General features: G+C 43.5%; 1 protein-coding gene across 4 annotated transcripts in view; it reads right to left on the reverse strand.

The window, feature by feature from the left end:
* Positions 1–14,082, reverse strand: part of pnt (ETS transcription factor pointed) — a 109,297-nt gene that overhangs the window by 93,346 nt on the left and 1,869 nt on the right. For all 4 annotated transcript variants that reach the window (XM_011156180.3, XM_011156175.3, XM_011156177.3 and 1 more), the window contains exon 2: positions 9,773–9,882. In XM_011156180.3, the coding sequence (XP_011154482.1) occupies positions 9,773–9,877 (105 nt within the window). In that variant the 5' untranslated portion in view covers positions 9,878–9,882. The remainder of the gene's footprint in view (positions 1–9,772; positions 9,883–14,082) is intronic.

The following is a 14,082-nucleotide window of genomic DNA, read 5'->3' on the forward strand; positions in this document are numbered from 1 at the left end:
ACAAACGCCGTCTGCTTCTATCTAGATAAAAAACTTTACCACGGTGTACATTGTGTTTCGTACGTCATTTGACAATACGTTCGGTGATGTTTGAGATCTCCAACATGAAATCACCCAATCAAGTAAAATGAAACACATACGCACATCGCAAGTCCTCTCGAGGCAAGACTCGAGGTGTCGAATAACGACTGTTTCATCTTACCACTCGTGTGATGATTTTGATTGATTTTGATTTTCTTAAAATGCCTTTTGTATGGAAAAATATTTATGTCTGTCTCGAGTAGTATTACTAATATTTATGTAGGAACATAAAGGAGAGACAACCTCGAATGAAAATAGGGATACAAAAGACAACTACTATCAGTAAAAAAGAAACAGGGTAAAAACATATAGTAAAGCTTAAAAGGGATCAGAGAGAGGCCCCAGAATTCATGTGAAATTTGGAGGGAAAAGATTTGCACGTCAAAAGATTAATAAAGTGGAGAGATAGTGGTTGAATGTTCGAGGAAGAGAAGCTAGTGTGCGTTGCATGCCGAGGAAGAAAGGCATGACGAAAGGAAAGGGAGGGACAGCCTGGAGAGGATATAAAGAATGGAGAGAGAGTGCTCGTGCCGGCAATAGACGCGAGTTGCCTGACCTTCGTACGAAAGACTTCAAGTTGAATGAAACGTCCCAATGGAGTGACGCAACGGCGTACAACGTGTATGTCGTGATCTAATACTACGAAGAATCAATAGACGTGACTCGTACGGCGGAGATGTAAATTGTCGATGAGCAGCAATGTGCGTTTTTCAGCCCTCTTGGCAAATCTCAGACTTGTTTCGATCGAACGACGAAACGTACGAACATTGTGCAGATGTAATTGGAAAGCTTCTTGACTTTTTTCTACTTCAATTAGCGAACTCACTTTATCCGATTTACGCTCGAATCTTTCAAAGTTTTATCTATAATCACTTGATATTTTCAAGAAATATCTCGGGATAAATATAAAAACATCATTGTAACTCTTATCACAATTTTCTTATTCACAGAGTAGACGATGAGACGAACGCGATATCGGAGGATCGACGAGTATCGATTATATTTTTCCGATTAATTCTTTACTTCATATCACACCGTAATTAATTTAGCGAATGACTCAGCATCGGGGCTGGCAGGAAGAGAACGGTCGCGTACGTTAATGGTAAACGACTAAATCCGAGCTCGTACAACGATTCCTCTGTACTACACAATAATTATTTGTCGGCCTATCAGTTGTACGAGTGTAGAAGCACATGTACGCCGATAAATCGAAAACGTTAGACGTTTCCGAGTCTCGTCACGTTTTATCCCCTGTCTCTCCCCGTACGGTTCCCCACACTCTTGTTGCGACTCTCTCTCTCTCTCTCTCTCTCTCTCTCTCTCTCTCTCTCTCTCTCTCTCTCTCTCTCTCTCTCTCTCTCTCTCTCTCTCTCTCTCTCTCTCTCTCTCATTCTATGTCCATCTATATTTATTTGCTTATCTCTTCCTCTTTCGTCATCGGTATTCGTCGTCGAACGAAGAGCTATTCATTCATCGTGGGTTCATCATACGTGACCGAGACGACATTCGTCGTCTCGCACAACCACGATACTCGCGATGGAATAGTTTGAAATGGTTATCCGCGATAAAATGGCCGAACAGTGATGCCTGCACTTTGTGACGACAACTATGCTTGTATTCGCTCGTCAACGTCGACCGTGACCTTCCCCATCATTTTTGCACAGAGTATCGCAGAGTAAATAAGGTCAATCCTTCGGACAGAGCAACAGCATCAATAATTGCGAGTATAAAAATTTTTATGAATGTGCGCCGCAATTGAGAGCGCGCGTTTGATATTAATAATAAATCGCTGTAATTCGCTGTGAGTTTTGCCCAAAAAAAAAAAAAAAAAAAAGAATGTTTAAATAAAAAAGAATGCGTTGTTTGCATACTACCGTTCACGATGTTTACGCATTTTTAATTCACACCTCCCCCCTCCTCCGCCGTCCTTAAAATTTCTCATTGGAAATATTTGTAGCGGCAACGCGTAGGTATTTCACAATCTTGAAACTACTTGTCGATATTGTGAATGAAAATGTTCCTATCTCCGTTCCAGATTTTTTTCTCCGCGAAGACACTACATGTGTCAACATCGTGCAATAACATTTTGAAAGACGCGGTGTTAAAATTATCCCCGATTTAGACAATGCGACAACAAATACAAAGTCCATGAGTTCTGTACGGAACGACTGAATATATAATAAATGCATCACTCTGAAATGTAATCTTCTTTCTTTTTGCGAACGGGAAAGCTTGGTGCGTTCCTCACACTTCCATTCACGAAATTACGTGGTGCGTTCACTGTCACACGACGAAAAAGTACGAACAGAAGGAAAGGAATCGTCGATAATGTCCGCAAAGAAATGTCGGTTATCGCGCAATGTCAAAAGCGACGCGCGCCATTGTTTTTCACCCCGCCAACAATAGAGATTTTTCAAGCGCGTTCTCGGTAATAGTCTTTTCAGACATGTAAATCTATTCGGGCCACGCAGCGAGCGTTGCGAGAGAAGGAAGAACAAATCAGCGAGCTTCGCGGCGCTACTCCGAGAATACCGCGAGATACGTTACGCTCGTGGTATGCGAGCGCGAAAAATCGGATTCATTCAGGAATAGCTTTATCAATCTGCCGCATTCTTTTCTTTGAGCGCGCAGACGAACGCGCGGCTTTACATAACCGCCACGTGCGATAGATTTTTTATGGTTCCTCAATCGTGTCGAACGTCGTAACACGTGTGAACCCGCTGATCATATCTTCCGCGGGACGGCACGAGGAACGCGATAAGGCAAGGTAAATTAATTTGTGTATTCTGCTCGCGGATTCATTACGCATGACGGAGTGAGTTGAAAACTAAATGCTAATCGACGATGCAGCAACATATTTAAAATATTATTCGCCAGAGGATCTAGATAGAGATTTTTATCAAGCTCCGAAGCACAATCAAAAATTCGATTAAAAAATACGTTCTGTTTGAAAATAATTCACGAGACGGATATTTTTACTCGTTTGTTTCCGCAGTGAAAAATGCCGCATGTTGGGAAGCAATAACTGACAGAATTGATGACGAGTAAATCTACGCACGTGCAAACACGTGTAAAAATAACTTCAAACCTAGGTCCGAAAGGAAAGTCTCTGTTTGGACGAGATAACGAAATACTTCATGTTTCCATTTTTCAAATACAAAGCTGCATTAAAGCGATAATTACATGCACATAAGCGGATAATTATGTGTTTGCGTTTGTATTCCACAAATATTTCTTTCATAAATGTTTTCGTTTCACATGGCGACACGTTTCTCGGTAACATTCCGACGAAGGGGATCGCACGCACGGTAATATGTTAGCGGTCAATTTTATCGATGAACGCGCTATCGCGAATCATCGTCATCATTTTAGCGCGCGAACGTCATCCATTCGATCGTGAACGCGCGATCCATACGAGTTACATCGAGCGATAAGATAAATTTCACGCCGACATCGGACACTAAGTAGCAGTATACGAGCGGTCTGTCGCCCACCTCGCTTTTAGCAAGACGCGCGAAAGGGAGGAGAGAAGGGAGAAAGCAAAGAGTCACAACGGACGTGATACGGACCTGCGGTTATTTAAAGGTTTCCTCGCGATCTAATCCCGGTTCGATATGACGACTGGGGAACTTGTCTACATACATCTCGAAAACTAAAAGATAAATAAAATAAAGCGACGGAGCGGCGGCTCGCTGATGAGGAGAGTCCGAAGAGCGGTTCAACAGCCGAATGCAAGTTAATCTCAATTAAAGAGACCGATATCAGTATCGAGCAGATTCACCTATTTGCCCATTGAGTCACTCTCTTCACGCGCAATTTACAGAAGATCTACGTTACGCGCTCGTCATACAAGTGCGCGCTCGTCGTCTAAATAGCGCGCGCTTCGGTGCCTTAATATGTCTCATAAACTTGTCCGTTACGTAACGCGGTTTGCAAACGCGGTGATGACAATGTAGCGGCAGACTCGCGCGAGCGAGTGTTATCTTCGATCGCCATCTGAAGCGATAAATCATTATAACGAATCTCCGATGAGAGAGACGCTTGCTTCGTCATTGGTGTTGTCGCTCGTCAATGAACACGAGAGGGTGCGAGTCGATTCGCAAAGGACTGTACGGAAATTAAATTTGCGCACAATGTTGAGAATGCGCGTGGAGTGAGTCAGAGAGCGTGCGAAATAATACCGAATCGATCGAATAACTCTCTCTCCCTCTCTCTCTCTCTCTCTCTCTCTCTCTCTCTCTCTCTCTCTCTCTCTTTCTCTCTAGAAAGAGAGAGAGACAAAGAGAACTTTGTCTCTCTTAACAAGAGAAGAAAGATAAAGAAACCTCTCTAAACGATATAAAGTGCCGGAAGAGACGAGAGAGAGAGAGAGAGAGAGAGAGAGAGAGAGAGAAGGGGAAGGAGGGAAGAGAACTGTTGGTATCGAACCTCGTGCGGTATTCATGTTTTTATTATTTCGACGATGTAAAAATAAGATATCGGTGTGGCGCGCGACGCGCTCGAGGAAACGGACGGCGTACGTTCAGGTGGCGAATCCTTCGATTAATCGCTCGTGCACCGTCATACACGCAATCAATAAAGTCATTAATAACGATGACGCCATTATACACCGTGCTCTGATAATTAGTCTTGTAATCCCCGCTTTAGCACGATCACGTAAATTATCGATAGCTCGATCCGATAATTCAGTGTCTCATAGAGCTTTCCGTTCGTTCTATTCCGGACATGGTAGGATTCATTTTCTTTGGTGAGCTCTTATCGTGTATAAACACTGAAATTAACTCGAATCTGTGTGTGAACGATTCTTTATCAATATCTCAAAATATAAGATTAAATTTTTATCTAGATTTTATTTAGTATCTCCGTCGAAACGATTTTATAGTTCTATTCCAATAATTCCGGTATCACAAGTCAGTTTCAAAGCGAAAATCTCGATAATGCAATAAAAATATGTTCTACTTATTATTGTTATTATTGTTAACGTCGCTAACATCGATAAGGGTTCGCGTTCGAATCATCCGCTTCGAAGGAAGCGTAAAAAGTGGCACGTAAGAATATCGTAAGAATATCGTGAGAATATCGCAGCGCTGATTGAGAAATGGGAAACACAAGACGATATTCGGCGATGTTACGAAACGGCTTGAGACCAATTTTATTCTCTTGCATTGGATTTGCCGCCCTGGATATCTTATCGACTACGCTGATTAATTAATCGGTCAGACGTGGCTACGATTATATCAGCCTCGAATGCGAGCGAAATTAAATTAGCGAACGACTCATTCACCGTCCGCATTAATAGTTCATCGCAAAAATCAATGGCGAGCGCATCTCTGCCGCTTGTAACATTCACGCCGCGCGCGCTGATATTTCTTGCAGAAACCGATGAATTTTTCATTCACGAAGCCGATTAAACGTTTTCGTCCCGGGGCAGATTGTATCGATGATTTCTTAATACACGAAACCTGCGATTACCAGCGGAACAACGAAGTAACGCCTGAGTTCAACCGCGGAGTAAACTGTACGTCTGTGCGCCGGGGGAGCAGGGAGATGCGTCATGAGACAGCTTTCTTTACGCCCGTACTTGCTGCACTTTACGGCTCCCGTTGATAACCCTTGTCAATAATCCGATAATTGATAATGCCGTGAACTGCGATAGAAAACGAGTTCTGCACGGACCTCGGAACGCAACGCGGAATGCAGATTGTGTATGCGCTCGCGTGTAATAAATACGCGAAACAAATATTTGTAATCGGACATGCTTGCGCAAGTCCGAGCAACGTATGTCGACATATTGTGCAAAGTCGAGGATGTGTAAAAACATATCGCGCGCACGCAACTGAGGAAGCGGATGGACCGCGCCCATAACGTTTAATTCGGGATCGATGGCTAAGTATTCTAGTCATTAAATCAACTAGACAACCCGCTATTAACGACGGACGATTCCGAACGTTATGTGTTACGTCTCCGGCTTTAAGCAGAAATACAATACTTTCAGTGACTTTCAGAAATCTATACGATCAGATATTCTGTGCTGGTCGTTGTGAAATTTTAGGATGATACAAAGCTCTCGATTGGATGCAAGGAAGAGTGTGCGTGTGTGTGTGTTTGTGTGTGGCGATCATTTCGCGCATCCTCGGTAAAAAAGCCGGTGTATGTCAGAGTCGGTGTGTGGAGAACTCGAGGACACGAAGATTCGATGTCGCCTTTTGTGTGTCGCCTGTTCGCCGAGGAATGAGGAGAACACGCGGAGGCGAGGATGAAAGTGTAGAGAATGACACCGCGTGCACGCGGGGTCAAGTGTACAATGAACGGAAAGCCGGGATTACGGCGAGACATTTCACAATTATCGGGGTTTGAGGAACGAAAATTGGCTTTTAAGAAGTTGCGCGCGGCCGAGAATCGATGCGAACGCGACGCGTGCAGCGAATTCACGTTCGGCTTGCAGTATTTTTTCTATGGCTCTTGCGATTGTTAGATAATTCTGCTGGTTAATTTCGGAAATCTTCGGTATATGTACCTTATTGCGGCGTATTAGCTCGGTTGTCCGCAGCGCGTAGTGACCGAGTGACTTTTGCTGTCAGACGACGCTTCGAGTGTAAACATGCTTGGACCTGCGACTTCTCGCGTGCGATTAACTTTTTGTGTACAAATATTACGCTTTGCGCCGCGTCCGAATCGTACCGTACTACGTACTGATACGCGCGCGGGATATATTTACGCTAATGGGGGGCATTATGAATTAATTGGCGTTTACGTGAAGATACTTCTAAATCTTCCGCTGTTCTGTTCCCCGTTTTCTTTGCGGGTCACTCATTTGACGGGCTTGTATCTTTCGCTGATGTGTTTAGTATTGAAAATACTATCCCGTGGCAGCGTTCTCGTGTAACAAGACGCAAATTATCGGAATCCCGTAAGTACTTATCGAGACAAATATGATAAGAATTTTTTCGCGCAATCGCGCCAGCCACTATTCGCTCTCGATGCTGCTGTTCTCATACTTGCGACATTTCTCGCGTGAATCCCGCCTTTTGTTCATATCGACACACGGTCGAACACGGAGCAGCACGCAGCGTTCGAAGCGCAACGTCCGCGCAGCGTGCGTGGTGTTGGATGAAAAACTTAAAATTACATCGTTCCCTTACACACCCGGTTTTGCCGCTACGCATGGAAAGCAAAGACGCACGGATAGAAGGCCAGGAATGGAAGGCGTGGGACGGTGAGTGCACTAGCTGCGAGGCGCACACGTCACGTGGGCAGTCCATAATAAAAATATTACGGCAAACGATGAAAGGCGATATAATAATAGCGCGCGATGTTAAACGGCGAGGAAAAAAGACGAAGATCGCGAGACGCTGCGAGGTGTATAAAGGGAAAACGTGTCGCGGATTCGTGCTGGTCATTTTGCACGCGACGCGTCCGTTTGTCCATTCAATAGGAAATAAAAACGACGCGGGAGGGGGCGGGGGATGTAAAATGCGCGGACGCGCACGTTCAGAGAGGATCCGAGAGCGTACAACGCGATCGGAACTGCGTTACGGCTTTGCTGCTTTTGGCTCGCTCGCGGCACATGCTGGAGGATACGTGGAAAAAAATCGAAGAACGAGAATGGTCGTGTAGGACGAAGTTGCTGCACCGGGCAAATGTATGACGTAGGCAAGGCAACGGTGCATGCGACTAGAACGACGAGGCGCATGCAGAAGGTCTGGCCGTGCGCGCGATGCGGGAAGGGATGCTATTTCTGGCGGCTTAGGTTTCCCTTTCTCCTCCCCTATGCGTCGCATTTCCTCCCGCGCATTGCCTTTCCACGTCTCCTCGCTTCTCTCAACTGGCACACACGCACGCACGCACGCACGCAGGCACGCACGCACGCGTCAGGCGTATACGCGTGCAGAATCTTCCTTCGATCGCGGATCGAACGATTCACGCCTCGATCCCTTCGAATCTCGAGACGATCGCTTCTCTCTTTTTCAATTTTCTCCCAGCGACTGCGGTTTTAGCCGTTTAGAGCGTTTCCGCAAATGTCGGTATTAGAGTTAATCTAGGTTCCACTGAGCGAAAAAACGGTGTCTAGAAACAAGTTGAAGGAAATGACTTTTAAGTTTTGGTCAACTTTAATTAATGTTCGTGAAGATAGGCGGCTGTGTGTGTGTGTGTATGTGTGTGTGTGTATGTGTGTGTACGTGTGTATACTCGCGCTAACTAGTTCCACGGGGAGTTCTGAAGGATATTGCAAGAAATAAGGGAGTTGCAATTTTTGATTACATGCAAACTTCACGGAATTAATTTTCGTTATCGTTGGCGATCGGTTTTGATCTTCCTCTTGATCCTTGATGAGGATCGAAACGAGCGTACCGCGCTCGAGGGAAAAATGCTTCAAATTAGACTTAGTAAAAATTCGACTCGGTAGTTATAAACTGAAAAACATACGCTACGAATTACGCAACAGGCGCGTGCAAAAGCGTTGCAGCAATTTTACATCACATTTAACATTTGCTAAATGTCACAGGCGAGGCCGTATATTATCCATTTAAATATCTAAGCGTATATAACATACGAACGAAAAAGAACGCTTTCAATGGAACGAGTCGGAGAGCTTTCACTCCCTCTCTCATTCTCAAGAGCGAGTTTCGAAATTATTTATAGGATTATTGACGAACCTTACATAGGACATCCGTTGTAAAAGAAATCGAAGAAGATATTCCTGACCTTCTTCGTTGATTGGCATATATGTTTATACAGGAGGATATAAATCGACCTGCCCTGCGCCACCGGTACAACCAAGAGAGCCCGAGTGAATAATTCGCAGCGGTTTCTTACTGAAATGCTGCGTGATCTTCGCAGCACTATGCCTCGGGCAGTGTGAATCGGTTGGAGAAGCCAAAAGTCTCTCTCTCTCTCTCTCAGGGCAGCGCACGGCTGTTTCGGTGTTTCGCAGCATACGGATCAACGGCAGCAACCGAACGCGTTCGGCTCTGGCGGCTAGTGGACAAGGCAGGGAGGAGAGAGAGAGAGAGAGAGAGAGAGGAAAAACAAAGAGAGAGAGAGAGAGAGAGAGAGAGAGAGAGACGGAGGGAGAGAGGGAAGAGAGAAAGAGGTAGGGACCAAGGGAGGCAGCGAGGGAAAGAGAGGGCAGAGGCGAGACGGACGAGGGTCAGTCGGTGACAGAGAGATGAAGGCTGAAGGCGCGTGGGGGATGGAGGAATGGGGGAAGCCGGAGTGCCGGTTCTACGTTCATTCATAAAACGAAGGCGGAGAGCGACAAGGAACGAATTGTTAGTGGCACTCGCACAATCACCAGCTCGGCCAACGCGCTCTCGCGTCGAGAGAGCGACGAATATTCGTGGCGCGTATCATTCTCTCGGTTGCCATTGCTCGAGGGAACGAATATACCACTCGATAAAATTCATTTTCTCCCTTCTTTCTCGGGAGCAATGAGAACGGATGATCTTAGCTATCTGTTGCGAGACTCTCTTCGAGGGGAATCTGTAAACATTTCGAAATTCTGACTACGTGGCTTTCGATTGTTGTTTACTGGTAGCTGATATTTTAGTCACGTAATATAATTATCGAATAATTGATATAATTAGAGATGTACGTACAAATCATTTTGAAATGTTTACGAATCTGTTTCTCTCGCAACATGTAAATACAATTCTTTTTCGGTCTAATTGTTCGAAATATATCAGCTTACTTTTATGGATCTGTGGTCGATGGGATAGCCTTTCCTGCTGCCGGGGCTCTCCTCGTAGAAGTCCTGATCTTCCTCCCCGTAGTCGTACAGGGATTCCATGTCCATCTTGTCTGCGAATAAAATTAACTTGATTAGTATTCTACAAGACTATGCTACACAGCAAACGTAAGTGTAAACTTGTGCTTACATTACGTTTTAGTTTACGTAAACATAAACTTTGCTGTAGTAAACACGTGGATGTTGCGCAGAGACCGTCGCGTAAATGAAGGTATATAAACAACGAGGCTCAGTATGAATAAAATCTCCGAGTTTGCGTGGTTCCTTCGCGCGAATCACGTGACACGACGCCCCAATTATAATTTTATACCTCCGCCGGCTTGGCACGATATTCTGGTTAGCGGGATACATTTATTTATCAGCCACTAAATAGTCCACTTTTAGATTCGCGGTCGATACCGTCCGGTAAAAGACGATGCGTGCTAGTCTAAAAGAGGCGGCCGACTAATATTCTTAACGAATTATTCCGTATAATAATCCGGCGATTATGCCGAATATATACATACGGAATACCTTGAAATCTCTAAACTTTCAACTTGGGAATTTTCCGACTTTAAAGTCATTTTCCTCGTACAGAAAATTATGGAACAGACACCGTTGTTTGTTGCAACTTTGCAAAACATTACGTTATGTAGTTTTGATTATGTCTCGCTATATTCGATCATAATTCACACAATAATCGAAGTTATTTTAGCTCGGGACGGAGTTGTTTCAGTTGTGAAAATTTCAAAGAGACAGCCGGTATGGCTGTAATTGTAAATAAATAAATATGTCCACCAGAAAATATGCAGTCTTAAAGTAAGCTTCAATGCAAATGCAATGTCAAGAGTTTCGTGAATTTCTCTTTGTCATCTTAAATAATCATTCAGATCTTATTACATACACACACACACACAATATGTTACAAACATTTCCAAATATATGTAAAATGTCCATTTCGTTCACTTTTTGATTTTTAAATTATTCAAGCATTTACCTCGGTGTCTAAACCATCGTTTTTTCTCTTTCCAAAAGAGTTTTATTTACCGCGGGTTAATGGGAAAATTTAGTTTTTGTGTTAATTAAGAGGAAATTTTCGTACAAGCCGATGCTGTTGTGCGAAGCGTAGAAGGTATTCGAATCTCCGTCACGACGATGATCAGGTTACCCCGGCTGGAACCTTAGTCGCCAGATGGTAGGTGGAAAACTATTCGGCTACCTCGACACTCTCACGACCCTTTACATGCGACTAAAATGTATCTACAAGAAGCTTCAAAACAAACGGACGAGAGAAGGCTTCTATGACGAGGGTATTCGCGATATCGGGTGCGTAAATTATTCTCTTATCGGTCTCACAAGAAAAAACGATATCGTTCGTAAAGACGCTCTCGAGATATCTTGTAATATAATTAACGCTTTAAGCCGTATATATTCTACAGTACTGTAGCTTGTAAACTTCCTACTGCTCTATAGTAATAAACATTTAACACTTATTAAACACAATGTGTATGTGTAAATATATATATATATATAATATATATGTGTGCTGTATTATTATACTATATAAAATTATATCAATTATCAATGTGCATGAAGCGTAATCTCATAAAAATTCGATTAAATACTATGTGATGAAAGTTAGTGAATAAATTAGTGAATAAATGAAATTATTGATTGAATGAAATTGACGAATTGTATGATTTCCCGTAATATCGCAAATAGAAAAAAATTGATTTCTTTTTTGTTGATGATCACATCTTTCGAGATTAACGACAGCAACAATGCTGTCGTGAAAAATACCTTACTCTCGTGAATTCGCAAGCGAAGCTTCAGCTAGATTAAAGACGAGCAAGCGCGAGCGAGAAGTGGGGGACGGAATGTTTTCGGCCATTATCGACAAGCAAGATCGCCTTCGAGATTTTTCACGTTCATGCATGATCTTGCTCGACACGATAGCGCAGTCAATCAACGCTTCGCGACTTTCGCTCGGCGTATACTCCATTATCGCTCCGATGCTTATCATTACCGCATCGCGATAAACGTCGCGTAATTTCTCCGAAAGTGTTTATCGAGCTCAAGAAAAAGGCGCATGAACAATGGACTGTCGCGAAAATATCAACGGTTTGTCCTCTCCCGCCCCTTGCCCCTTCGTCTATTTTAAGCCGGAAGCTTAAATTTCGAGGATTATGTGAAGAGAGACTTGCGATAATCGCGGGGACTTTCGCGCGCGAATAAAGTAGAAACGTTACCTGATATGTTAGTAGATTAATCATGTCGATTACTATCACGATAACGCGCTGAAAGAACTCGGTAATTCGGAGCCGCAAATATCTCAAACCCGCTCAATCCGCCATGTTGCTTGAGATAAATGCTTCGACTTCGTAAGACGCAACAGGGAGGGCGCTAGACATTAATGAAGCGTTCTGTTTTAACTGCACTATCTTCATGCCTCTTCCACTTGTAATCTGATTGGTCATCGGATAGAGAGTTTCTAAAACCATAAAAATCTCGCCCTCGGGAGATATTGAAAATTCCGGCGAATTAGAGCGCCCGATGAACCTTTTCGTCACAGATCGAACATTAACCTCACCATAAAAAAAAAAAAAAAAAAAAAAAAAAAAAACTCCTATAAATCAATTTTTATTAAAACCTACTCGTTCGCGAATTGACCCTTCGCAATATTGAACGAAGAATTCGCGTTTTACTGAAAAACGATGCGCAATTTTTTTCCGCGTGTGCTCGAGACAAATCACAATTACGATACGGATAAACCGTCATTTCATTAGCGACAAACTTTTATCGCAGCTCGTAATGCATAATAGCGTTTCGATTGCACGATTTACCAACAAATTGAATTATCGCTCACTGAGGCTTATTGACTAATTGAATTATCAGTTTTTTTCCAACGCAACGTGCAAACATTTGTAACGTTAACATATACGCGCGATATATTCCCAGAAGAGAAAATATACCATTCGAAATACCGCTCGCGCCCAAAGTAGCCTCCCTCGTTGCAAAACTGTAGTGTCTATTGTCTTAGGCTTATTGAAGGCAACATAATATCTATCGAGTGGCCACAGCTAAGTTTCCACATGCGGGCAGACGCGAATCTTCTTTCCCGGTCAATTCTCGCGCGTACGCAGCTGTATGTCAAGCCCGACCCCGACGCGACGTCTCGCTGTTCACGGTCCGAACGAGAAAAAAAGTGTCATGAATCATCTTTGATCTTGAACGAACTACTACAGCGAACTCTACGCCATGCGTTCGTGAATTGACCCTTCGCGAGAGCCGAATAGATTTGGACAAATAAGTCAACACTAGGAATATGGTCGCAACTTTAACGCCATCGACGTCTGTATGTTTGTTGTTTTATCGTGGGAAATGTTAAGAAAATCTCCAGGTTTAGACCCGCCGACTTTAGATTACCTTGACTGTTCGAAGAACCGTGCAGCGAATTGTTGCGAATGTTTGTACGGAATCCGTGATAATATACACCGTCCAAGAAACAACCAAAGAATCGCTCCTGCAAATGCTTAACATCAGCTATCGCATATATTCGCGAGGTACCGAATATTTCCTTAATATCTCCAACCTTAATCTTTAATAAATGCGGTTTAATTGTCCAGTGCGATCTATTAATTTTCTTTTTACAGCGGAGCGATTCGTAAATTTTCACGGAGGGATTTTTAGTGCTGTCAGTCACAGGAAACGGTTAAGGATTCGACATTTGAACATTCGCGTAGCTGTTGAGGGAGATGGGACTGTCGGGTGTTTCATCGAACGACAACCGATCGCTCTCGTTTCGAGTCGCTCGATCGTCGTGTCCGCTCGTCGTCCATTACAGAACGTTCTCCTTCTTTGTCACCGTTCGTCATCTTCGGTAGAAGCAAACGAAAACGGGAAGAAAGAGGAGAGAGTGATAAAAAAGAGGAGAAGAGAAGAGCGGAGGCAGAAGAGAGAGAGAGAGAGAGAGAGAGAGAGAGAGAGAGAGAGAAAGAGAGAGAGAGAGAGAGAGAGAGAGAAGAAATGACGAGATGAAAGGAGATACGATACAGGTCGCTACGTTGCTATGCTACGGTCTGAAACTCGAGAAATTGTGCAAAAACTTTTTGTCCGACCGTCATGTACTCCTTTTTCTCTAAAATCACATGCTTTTATCGGCAACGGTAAGTAAAAGAATTCGCGAAACAAATTCACCGTTGATAGGTAATTCTAAGTAAGTCCTAAATATTAATTTTAACATCTCGTTGCATCACGTTCATATAGAGTTAATA

The sequence above is a fragment of the Harpegnathos saltator genome, unplaced genomic scaffold (assembly GCF_003227715.2).
Source record: "Harpegnathos saltator strain DR-91 unplaced genomic scaffold, Hsal_v8.6 scaffold56, whole genome shotgun sequence".
Lineage (NCBI taxonomy): Eukaryota > Metazoa > Arthropoda > Insecta > Hymenoptera > Formicidae > Harpegnathos > Harpegnathos saltator.